This window comes from Ictalurus furcatus, chromosome 16 (genome assembly GCF_023375685.1).
Source record: "Ictalurus furcatus strain D&B chromosome 16, Billie_1.0, whole genome shotgun sequence".
Taxonomy (NCBI): domain Eukaryota; kingdom Metazoa; phylum Chordata; class Actinopteri; order Siluriformes; family Ictaluridae; genus Ictalurus; species Ictalurus furcatus.
This window is the reverse complement of record NC_071270.1, coordinates 21,977,552-21,990,051: the sequence shown is the minus strand read 5'-3', so window position 1 is coordinate 21,990,051 and position 12,500 is coordinate 21,977,552. Positions and strand designations below refer to the sequence as shown.

At 43.2% G+C, this 12,500-nt stretch overlaps 1 protein-coding gene across 3 annotated transcripts in view; it reads left to right on the top strand.

Annotated features, from left to right (window-relative positions):
* Positions 1–12,500, top strand: part of ppp3ccb (protein phosphatase 3, catalytic subunit, gamma isozyme, b) — a 64,428-nt gene that overhangs the window by 23,682 nt on the left and 28,246 nt on the right. For all 3 annotated transcript variants that reach the window (XM_053646088.1, XM_053646087.1, XM_053646086.1), the window contains exons 4-5: positions 8,271–8,382; positions 10,622–10,767. In XM_053646088.1, the coding sequence (XP_053502063.1) occupies positions 8,271–8,382; positions 10,622–10,767 (258 nt within the window). The remainder of the gene's footprint in view (positions 1–8,270; positions 8,383–10,621; positions 10,768–12,500) is intronic.

Genomic DNA, 12,500 nt, shown 5'->3' with positions numbered 1-12,500 from the left:
GCAGTATGGAAGCAGTGCACACTGCGCTATCCCATAAGGCAGTGGTACCGGCATGGAAGAGCTGGCAATCAAAAATGGCAGTAGGTAGCACGTCGTAGGTCACGTGACCGTGCCAAGTATGTCCGGATTGTATTCTCAATTGAATCGAATGCTGAATTGAATGCGGTAGGTGCTGAATCGAGTGCTGAATCGAATGCGGTAGGTGCTGAATCGAGTGCTGAATCGAATGCGGTAGGCACTGAATCGAATGCAGTAGGTGCTGAATCGAGTGCAGAATCGAATGCGGTAGGCGCTGAATCGAATGCGGTAGATGCTGAATCGAATGCGGTAGGTACTGAATCGAATGCCCGGATTGTCCGAATGCCTAAATGTCTGGATTGTATTCACACTACACACGTATACTGATCAGTACGTACTGTATCAGCGGCCGAGCAGTAGGTGCTGAAGCGAATGCGGTAGGTGCTGTCACAGTATGTGATTTCAGACACGCGGATTGTCCGGTGGTGTGTTTTTGGCTGTGCATCTTTAAATTCAGTTTATTCAAGAACGCAGCTCAAGTCTTTATTAACCAGTGGGGCTTTCTCCATCAGTAAGAGAGAGTGATATCATTTTATTTACCTTTGCCCATTGACTCGTCTTCTGTAGTGGACTTTGTTTTCATGCATGTTCTTTTGACTTTTTTGAGCTACTCTAGTAATTCCTGCTGTACTATACAGAGGACATCCTGGACTTTCTAGTGATGTCATGTTACAGGCTGGGACGCTAGGAACAACTGATACTGCATCCAAAATGGCCGGCATAGGAACAAGCACACTTTATGGAAAAAAGAGAGATAACTAAAATGTTGGGTTTTTTTTTTTTATTGTTTTAATCACACAACTTTTCAAGAAACGAACAAAAAAATATCCCAACGAGAAAGAAGAAAAACACTCAGAAACTGAAAACAGTGAACTCGGTGGCAAATATGTAAAATGCTCTTAAGCGTTCTTTAACAGTTTTCTGAGCTTCGTTTTCACTAATCTTGGTTTATGAAGGCGCTGTTTTTGTTTACGGTTTTGTTTAAAGATTTCGTCCAAGCTCCGCAAGTTTACGTTTGTTTTTCTGGCACAAATCTGACGTGTGGGCGGGGCTTAAGTGATTTACTCTCGATGGCTTGCGAGATTTGGATTGACAGCTCTCTGACCAGGAAGTAGAGACTTCAGTGTCACGAGTTTTGTAGAACACGTTTCTCTGTATAGTTGTAATGGAAATGATTTGCTTACTTCGCCAGTAGATTAGTTTGTAATTAATATTTGAGGTTTGGGTTGTCTCATACGTTTATTTTTTTTCAAGATACGCTCTCAGGAGCGGTGGCGGCATTGGCATCGTCGCCGCCGCCATCGTCCTTCTCCTCTTCATCTGGACACTCAAGCCGTCGATCCAAATCTCACTAGCCAATGAGAGTAAATCGCTGTTTCCCGCCCACACGAGAGGTTTGTGCCAGAATGACAAACGTAAACATGTGGCGAATGTAATGCAACATGTCTTGCATGTAAAATAGTCCACGTTATTACAGCCTTGTTCTCTTGTTCAAAGTAGTTCTAGTTTTCCAAAGTAGTTCTAGTCACAAAAGGTTGAGAACCTCTGTTCTAGGATATTGTCCTCGTTAAAGCCGTGGCGTGGGTCAAGTTTGATGTCGATTTGATGTATCTTGAACGCTATTGGCTGCTGTGTAAATGAGTCCAGCATTTCAAAACGCCAAGCTGTCGTTACGACGAAAACGATACCCGAAGCCGAGTTTACGATTATGATTAAGGTTACGATCGGCTGCAGCTGCAATCGCCAGCTTTAGCGTTTCGTTACGTGTTAACAAAGTCAGGACTGTAGAAATCCATCAGCACAGACAAGGGAAGGTAAGATACATCAGAGAAAGGTGTTGTGCGAAAGGTGCTCTGCTCTGAAGTCTAGGATACGAAAATATTTGCTAGCGAATCAAATCACTCGAACGGCTTCACGGAGATTTTAAATATAGAGACCGGCACGCCGAGATTCCAGTTCATATAGTTTTGAAACGATTCCATTATTACTCAGCGCAAGAATTGTTGAACGTACCAGCCGAGCATAGCCGTAACACACCCCTCTCATCAGATCATCTCTTTTTATACACTCGCTGAGAGGAAACACGCTCACTATATTTAGCCAGAAGTGTGAATTTCCGTCTTTTCCCTTCAGACTTTCGTACACACCAGTGACCAGTTGCGTTTGTGCTACAGCACTGAGGAGCGCACGCAGGCGAATTCGGAGATATTTGGAAATAGTGAGGAATTCTGGATCACACATCCACATGTTGTTGGGTTTTTTTTGGGGGGGGGGGGGGGGGTCTTTGACCTTAGTGCACCCACCATGGTGCAGTGCATGCTGGGAACAGAGGTTACTTTAGGGGGTGTGATAAAATGTCACGGTTGAAAGGTGTGCAGGTGGGGACACTGCTGCTCAGCGTGTGTGTGTGTGTGTGTGTGTGTGTGTGTGTGTGTGTGTGTGTGTGTGTTACAACAAAGGCCACTCTTTTGCTTTGGCTCTTTCTGGACATCAGACATTCACAAAGGACTGGACTTCAATCGTAGCTCCCGCCACCTGCTGCCCTCAAACACACAATTTTTATATTTAATAATTCATTTTAAAAATGTGACCGTGAGTTAAGCACTAAAACATTGTAGTAAATTCCTACATCCGTTGTACCAATGATATAATCTCAGCTTTGACCTAATTTGGTTACAGTGATAAATTGCTGGTTTGAATTTTTTGGTGAAGGTTAACCGAGTTACCGTGGTAACAACCCCCCAGTGATGGTAAAAAGTCATTTACTACCAAAAAAAAAAAAATGTTAATTTTATTTATTTCATTTTCATTATAGAACGATGCTAGTATTCCCACCCGTGATCATAACACACTTGTAAACATGTTGGGTGACGTGATACATTAACACCACGTTTATTCGACCAAGCATACATCTTCTAGAACGTTCCAGATGCCGCGCTTATGCAAAAAGCACCGTGTCGTCTTAAGTAGCGTAGGTTTTGTGGAAAATAACGTAAGAAATAATCACATCCGTGCACGTGCGTCATCTCTTGCTGACCCGAGCACGCAGTATCAGGCCTGTCGCCACGGACAGCGCATGATACACGGACAGCGCACGACACACGGACGTGACTTCGATCGTTTTTGCTGACCTCGAGATCACGTTTACGTGCATGTTTGTTTGCATAAGAACGAACGGCGCTAAGATTTTAGCCGATCGCGCCGCTCTAGGGCTGTCGGATTAAAATCCGAAATTTGAATATTCGTCAGATTTCATATAGAAACGCACATTTACGTGCAAAAACTGCGCGTTCAAATTTAAGAATGGGGAAAAAAAACACTTCAAATAACACAGCAAAATTAGTCAGTTTATATTCCGCCTCTAGAGGCCGCTCTTGTACTGTATAATGACGGCAGACCCTTCTCAGCCGCTCTCGCGACGGACACAACAGGGGGAAACTATCGGTGTGGATTTTTGCAGATCTGTTACCGGTGCGGATTAATCTGAACACCCGATCAATCAGTCGAGCTCTAAGGCATTTTCACTCTCAGCACCAGCGCGTGTAGACGTTCCACACGCGCGAAGATATTCCCGAGCATGGAATAGTGACGCGAGTGCACAGAGCACTTCATGACTGCGAGCACTGAGACACACGTACGTCCTTTTCCGCTCGCTAAGCCGAGTGTACACTTCGCTCAGAGGTCAAGTTAATTAGCATAGAGCCATGGCTTAAAGGAAATGAAAGTCATCTGTAATCTTTAATCTGATTGTTAGTGTTGGAATCGAAAGTAAAAAGTTACCCTGAAAACGCATCTTTTTGCAAGGGTTTAATATATATATTTCTCGATAGCTGCTATTTGTTTGTGAATAGTTTGTATGTGTGTGAAAGGTAAAGCGAAGTTTAAAATAATTTTTTTTTTAAAAACTCCATAAATACAGTGTGTGATCTGGACTTAGCGTTCACACTTGTGCGCGAAGTGTCACAAAGCAGTCATTGCTTGTTGTAATCTTGCTCATGTGGGAATTTAATCTCGGCTTGTTTTTGTAGCTGTGGTGTTGAACCTCACAAGTTTTCTGTACGTTACCCAGAGCGATTGATCGTTACTATAGAAACCAGCGTCTTGCTCTGGCAGGTGAAACCTCTTCCTGTTTAGACGTAAACTTGAGTGTCCTGTCAGATGTAAAAGTGTTGGGTGGTTGTTTTTTTTTTTTTTAATATATATATATACTTGAATAAAGTTAGCAAGTGTGATCAGAGGGTCCGTTATGAGCAGAGCTTTACAGCTTTTCCCGGCAGGAGTAAGAGCATTTGGCTGAAATGCCGTGAGGCGATTAGCGGGAGTCTTGGCCGCGTCTCTGTATGCGGTTAGAGCCGGATCGGCTCATTAGTCTGATCAGGTGATTTCATGTGGAAAGTCAGGTAGGAGTTTACTGAGAGTGAGTCACTGAGTGCAGTTAGTTCGAGGTCTTTTTAGGCAGCTTCCTGGTGCAGTGAAGGTTTAGTGACTGTATTCTGAAGTGTCAATCATAAAATAAAATTTTTAAAAAAATGATAGATCAGACTCGTTACGGTGGTGTGATTAGACATCGTGTATGATCAGACCATTTCCTCTCCATGCCGTTCGTTCCTATTGCTGTCTTTTTTTTTTTTTTTTTTTTTTTTTCCTTTTTTAACCTAATCATGTTCTTTACTGCAGTGCTTCTCAGCTCTTTTGTGTCTGGCGGCGACTCCCCCTCCCTCTGGACTCTCGCTAACTCGCACTACAGCAGCCTCCGTTCTTCTGCACTGGGGACGTGACTGCACTGAAACCCTTCAGCTGTGCAACCTGTGCTACCTTTCCCTGATTTCTGCCTCCAGACCCCGGCCAGGGTGGCTCAGGGGTGCGTCCTTCGTGATGAGTGCGAGGGCAGTTAGACTGTCTGCTGCGCCGGAGTATTTCCTGTGTTTCCCTTTTTTTTTTTCTGTATTTCTGCGTCGCTTTACTTTACGAAGATGAGTCAGGAGGACAGGATGGTGACGTGCGTGGTATTTATTAACAGCTATTTGCTTGCAACACGGAGAAATAAGCAGGGTAATGTAGGTAGAGAAAAGAGGCCAAGAGGAGGGCGGACACCGCTCTCTACAGCGTCTGCTGCATACAAAACAAACAGTTTTCACTAGCCCTAACGACCTTTTACCTTTTTCTAACATCGAGTACCATTCCATAAATGCGTTCCACTGCTACCTCTCCTGCCACTCCGAACATATTCCCACTGTGTTATCCTACACACACAAACACACACACACACACCGAACAACACGACAAAGCTGATCACAACCAAACCAAACGGCTAAGCAGCGTAGCAGGTTTTAGTTAGATTATCTTTAGATTATATATCTATCTGTCTGTCCATCTCTCTATTGTCTTTAGTGTCTATCTTTTGTTTTGTTTTTACAAATCACAAAAATAATCTGCTCTCATGGATATTAAACAATTGCAAACAAAACACAGGTTTATCTAAAATATATATATATATATATATATATATATATATATATCTTCCCATTGATATTTAAAACATTTTTTAGTACAGCTGGGTGACTAGGAACAGGAAATTGTTCAACCAGGACTTCCTGTTTCACAGGGGTATAAATATGAGGTAACAAATAGGGTAATTCCCATAGTCATTCATAACAATGGGTAAGAGCAAGGGATATAGCTGTGATGTGCGGCAAAAGGTTGTTCAGCTTCACAAAATGTGAAGTGGCTATAAGAAAATAGCAGAAGCATTGAAAATGCCCATTTCCACCATCAGGGCAATAATTAAGAAGTTCCAGTCAACTGGAAATGTTATGAATCAACATGGAATTGGACGTGTGTCTATATCGTCTCAACGCTCTGTGAAGAGGATGGTTTGAGTGGCCAAAAATTCTCACAGCTGGAGAATTGCAGAAGTTAGTTGCGTCTTGGGGTCAGAAAGTCTCCAAAACTACAGTCTGAAGTCACCTACATCAGCACAAGTTGTTTGGAAGGGTTTCAAGTAAAAAGCCTCTACTCTCATCTAAAAACAAACTCGAGAGTCTTCAGTTTGCCAGACACGACTGGATCTTCAAATGGGATCGGGTTCTACGGTCAGATGAATCCAAAATAGAGCTTTTTGGTAATAAACACCAGAGGTGGTTTTGGTGCACACAGAGAGGTAGCTATATGGAAAAGTACCTCATGCCCACGGTTAAATATGGTGGTGGCCCCTTAATGTTTTGAGGCTGTTTTTCTGCCAGAGGACCTGGACCTGGATTTTGTTAGGATACATGGCATCATGGACTCTTATCAAATATCAACAGATATTAAATGAAAACCTGACGGCCTCTGCAAGATTAAAATGGGCCGTGGCTGGATCTTCCAGCAGGACAATGATCCAAAACATACATCACAATCCACACAAAAATGGTTTACTGACCACAAAATCAAGATCCTGCCATGGCCATCCCAGTCCCCTGACCTGAACCCCATAGAAAACCTGTGGGGTGAACTGAAGAGGAGAGTCCACCAGCATGGACCTCGAAATGTGAAGGATCTGGAGAGATTCTGTATGGAGGAACGGTCTCAGATCCCTCGCCATGTATTCCCAACCTCATCAGGCATTATAGGAGAAGACTCAGAGCTGTTATCCAGGCAAAGAGAGGTAACACAAAGTATTGACTAAAAGGGTGCCAATAATTGTTGCACACCTATATTTAACAAAGATTTTTTTGGATAAAACCTGTGTTTTTGTTTGCAATTGTTTGATGTCCATGAGAGCAGAGGATTTTTGTGAATTAATTTTTTAACAGAAGATCAAAAGGTTAAACAATAGACAGCTGTTCACTGCCTTCTTTGCTCATAGTTACCAAGGGTGCCAATATTAGTGGTGGGCACTGTATCTGTGTTATTTAATTGAATTTTATTTTCCTTTTGGTGGTGTTTTGTTAATATGCACAATGAAGTGCAAAAGAAAAAAATTTGTACAAACATTTCATAATGCGTTTTTATCTTTCGTTTTCACCCTTCGCTTGTGCGTTTCAAAATGGCCGACAAATTCTTCTTATTTTTAGACTAGGTTACTTGGAGTGTAACAGTGTCGTATTGTTTCATTCGATACATCTCCGTATCACACAGCAGGCTGAATAATAACATAGGCTGTTGAGTGAGGTGAAAATTACGTTTACAATTAAACCAATACGTTTACAATATCTGTATACCATGTTGATATTTCTGTAAAGCTGCTTTGAGACAATGTCTATTGTAAAAAGCGCTATACAAATAAAATAAATAAATAAATAAATAAATAAATAAAAACCCACACGCCCTGGAAAAAAAAAAAATAGAATTCGCTTCCCCTTTATCTCGAATCAGGAAGCTGCAGGGGTTTAAAAAAACAACAAAAAAACAACCAAGCAAACTCACCCATGTCTTAAGCACGCCGTTGTTCACGAGCCAACATCCTAGCGCAGGGGTGTCCAATCTTATCTGGAAAGCCATGGCTCCTGCCTGGTTGGAATGAAAACCTGCACCCACACCGGCCCTTTCCGGATAAGATTGGACACCCCTGTCCTAGCGTGTTCGCTCCTATATTGTGTACATCGTACACAGCAAGCAGGAACTGAGCGGATCCTCGGCGTTTTTAAGGTCGGCTCTATAGGAGATTCCGATATCTTCTTCCTGGTGAGTTACAACACTGACGCCTAGTGAGCGCTGTTCCAAAATGTTGCATAATGCTAAAATATAGTGGCAAATAATTGTACAATACACCGTGTGAGTACTGTAACCATACAACACATTCTCTCTCTCACACACACACACACACACACACACACACACACACACACACACACACACACATCGCGTGACTCTGAGAGCAGAACTAGCGAACCGCCGAATCAGAACAGCTTCCTGTACACCCCGTCGTGCGTCCCACTGGTGAAAGTTTACCCGTGTTTGATTTTTGTTACATTCTAACGCACGCTTTTGTTCCACGCGTTGGATCAGACGGCGGAAAACTAACGTTTAACCACATGCTTATTTTTCACAATGTACTGAACCACTCTACTGCACTGTGATACAGTACAACACCACTTGTTTGTCTAGCTACGGGGTTTGTTTTTATTCCATGTGATGCTATTCAGTCTCTTTCTGATTGTGTGTGTGTGTGTGTGTGTGTGTGTGTGTGTGTGTGTGTGTGTTTTTTGCAGTGTGTGCTGTATCTGTGGGCACTGAAGATCAGCCACCCAACCACACTCTTCCTCCTCCGAGGAAACCACGAGTGTCGGCACCTCACAGAGTACTTTACCTTCAAACAAGAGTGTAAGTACATGTGCATTAGTGTGTGTGTGTGTGTGTATGTGTGAGTGAGTGTGTGTGTGTGTGAGAGTAGCGAAATGGCGCGAAAAAACATCCGGAAGTCGTTGATTATCGGTACACGTTGGTGAATTAGAGCGCCGCGAGGCAGTGAAGTGGAGGAAGTGGGTGTGGCCAGGCAACAGGATTATGCAAAGTTATGCAAATGAGAAGCAAAACGTTGCGCTGATGACCAATGGGAGTGTCAGCGAGCCGGCAGGACTCTTCCTTTTCCATTACTGTGAAATGATCCGTCTTTTCCTGCTTCTTATCAGATCAGTCGCGGGAGGAGAAACTTCTCCGGACATGTAAACAGCAGTGCGGAAAAAAACGCGTCTCGCGGTGCGTTCAAGTCCTCCTGGGAAGTCGTAATTACGACGTCACGGGCTTGGTCAGGGCAAGATGGAGGTGTACCTTCTCTTAATTAACTGTAGAAAATACAGCAAGGCTTTTTTTTTTTTTTTTTTTTAAACTCTACTTCTAGAGAATACAGAACAAGGAATGTTCATCAGGTGTGCACTAGTGATCCGGAAACCATGGCAACCAGCACGTCGAGGCTAGTGTGAATTCCTCTTTTGTTTTTTTATTATGTATACACACAAGCTCCGGCCTGCTCAGCAGCTGCGAGTAGGAAGGTTATATTACGTGGAACCTTGAAAATACAGATGATTATTTCTCAGCTGCGGTGAAACGACAAAACGTAACACCATCCTTCACTCCTATTGGTCGTCGAGAGATCGCTCCGCCTCTCGTTTGCATAACAGCGTCGCTCAAGTTCGTTTGCATCACTTCGTGCCAGCTCTTATCGATTAGTGTTGTAAATGCATGTACACATGCCGAACATAGCAGGCAGCTACACTCGCCGTCCACTTTATTAGGAACACCTGCACCCAGTCAGCCAATCGTGTGGCAGCAGTGCAATGCGTAAAATCATGTAGATACAGGTCAGGAGCTTCAGTTAATGTTGGGGGTTGGGATGTGAGCTCACGCCGTGACTCTGGTTGTCGATGAGAGAGAGGTCAGAGGAGAATGGTCAGACTGGTTGAAGGTAGGGCTGGGCGATATTTCGATATAATATCGATATTGCGGTGAATGATTACACGATCCGCTTTTCTGAGATATTGTTGGTATGGTGATGTGTATATTTTACGGTTTTAATCATTACAAATGAAATGGTACTGAATGGATTCTGTTGATTTCATGTCATTTAAAAAAAAAAAACTCAGTTTAACAGGGTTTCTTTTTTCGTTTTATTTCTATTTTACTACGGTTTTGCAGACAGTTTGGTAGCTAAATTATATATCGTGATGCGCATCGTGTGTCATGGAAATATCCTCAAGTATCGTGACGTGATATTTTGGCTACAGTAACTCAAATAGCCGCTCTTTACAGCTGTGGTGAGCAGAAAAGCATCTGGGCACAGTTCACTCCCAGCTAATCCCCACCCCACCACCCCCCCCAAACACACACACACACACACACGGCAGTGTTCTATCTATCTGTTTATTTATTTATTTATTATAAACTCTGATACTTCATCACATACATTTGATTAATGACTGGCCAGTGACAGATGAGTGAGAAGTTATGGAAATGGAGACAGTGCGCGTGTGGATAGTGCAATATATACATAATACCGTACGCGTGTGTGTGTGTGTGTGTGTGTGTGTTGAGGATATCAGAGCTGAATAATGATGCTTTCAATGTAGCAGACAAGCACTTGTTATGTGGGGGCCGTGAAGTGTGTGTGTGTGTGTGTTGGAGGACATCAGAGCTGAATAATGACGCTTTCACTGTAGCAGACAAGCACTTGTTATGTGGGGGCTGTGAAATGAGTGCGTGTGCGTGAGAGAGAGCGAGCATGTGTGCGCACGCCCTGGAGTGGATCAGACTCTCACGATAAAGATCGGCCTTGAAACAAACTGTTAACTTGTCCTCTTCTGCTATTGCTACATCGTATATCTGAACTACTGCACAGTGAGCAGTGTGTGTGTGTGTGTGTGAGAGATTTAATCAGTGCTGTGTTTCCTCCTAATTAGCGTACATGTCCAGTGCAACATCACCTAACAAGGCATGTTTCCTCCGATGCTGGAAAGTTGGCAGGCCTTCACACTCTGGGCCCTGCTGCGATATGTCAAACAGACATTCTCCTTCATGTGTGTGTGTGTGTGTGTGTGTGTGTGTGTGTGTTTCTCCCCAATCCCAGGCAAGATAAAGTATTCGGAGCGTGTATATGATGCGTGTATGGACGCGTTTGACTGTTTGCCTCTGGCCGCACTGTTGAATCAGCAGTTCCTGTGTGTGCACGGGGGCCTGTCACCCGAAATCAGCTGCCTCGATGACATTCGCAAGGTGTGTGTGTGTTTGTGGTGTGTGTTAATATGATCTCTAATTAAATCTTTTTTTTTTTTTCCCCCCCAACATTTTAGTGCATGCACAACCTTTCTATTAGAAACCATCATCATAATGCACTTTATTTATATAAAATGTCCCATAAAAATCACGAGTACGCAGTTACACACGAAGAAATGACCACCAATTATACAATGAGTCACACACGAAGATTTTTTTAAAAAATGGTGTAAAATAAAGGAAATTGTGTATATATAAATATTATCTGAATATATAAAATGTATGAATTGATCGATTGAATGCCTATGCTAGACGTTGGGGTATTTATTTTACAATCTATCGAAAATCATACGGCACACTTAAGTCAGGAAACTTCTCATTTTGTAAGGTTAGTCATAGAGTCTAACATATACGTCCTGGTATGAATTAGTATCTTGGGTTTTCTTGTCTGTTTGTTTTTGTTTTGAGCCAATCGGCATGTGAATCTGGAATGATTGACGGTTGCGCGTGTGTTTTGAACGCTCCGGTAGTAACCGATACTTGCTGGAAGCCCCTTCACCCCGACTCACATTAATAATCTCTCGTCACCTCTCGATTTTGCCGCTTGAAAGATTTGGCGCCTTCACTTTCTGTCACTGTAAATTAATGTGAAATAAAATCTGTCAGTGTATATGTATGTACACGTATATAGTGAACTAACAGGCTAACATTAGGTGAGTGTGTGTGTGTGTCTATAGTTGCAATCAAAATTAGTCAACCCCCACTGCAAATCAGGTTTGTTGTCAAAATGTACAGACTTTCAGATGTTTGCGATGCACAAATCCAACAGAAGCAATTGAAATAGTTCACAATTATTCAACCCCTTCATGACAAGCATCTTTAGTACTTAGTAGAGCTCCCTTTTGCTGTTTTGACCTGCTGCAAACGAGTTGCAGAGCATCTGGCAGCGTTCCTCAGGAATCTTATCTCATTCCTCATGAGCACTGGTCTCCAGTTCAGTAATATTCTTGGGTTTGCGTGCTGCAGCCGCCTTCTTCAAATCCCACCAGAGATTTTCTATGGGGTTTAAGTCGGGTGACTGTGATTTCCCTGTTCAATCTTCCAGGACTTCTTCAACCAAGCCTTGGTGGAATTTGAGGTATGCTTGGGATCACTGTCCTGCTGGAAGATCCAGCGACACCCAAGCTTCAGCTTCCTCACAGACTGCATGACGTTTTCTCCTAGGATTTCCTGATACTTCAATGAATCCATCTTGCCTTCCACATGCTGCAGGTTTCCAGTGCCAGAGGATGCAAAGCAGCCCCAGAGCATCACCGAGCCACCACCATGCTCGACTGTGGACAGAGTGTTCGTTCTTCATTCTTCTTCCTCCAGACATAACGCTGATCCATCAAGCCGAAAAGTTCCCGTTTTGTTTCACTGCTCCACAGAACAGAATCCCAAAACTTCTGTGGTTTTATTTATACGATTTTGAGCGCCTTTTCTTGTGCTGTTGGGTCAGTAGTGGTGCACGTCTTGAAGTTCTGGCATGGAAACCTTCTACATTTACTACGGGCCTTACTGTGCTCACTGAAACCTCAGTGTCTGTTGCCACCAAGTCTCGCTGCAGGTTTTTTGCAATCACTCGAGGGTTTTTCACAACCTGCCTTCTCAGAAATCTGCTGGCAGCTGTTGATAGCTTCCTTTTTCTGCCCCGTCCAGGTATTTCATACATTTTCTGCCCCTAGCCAGTT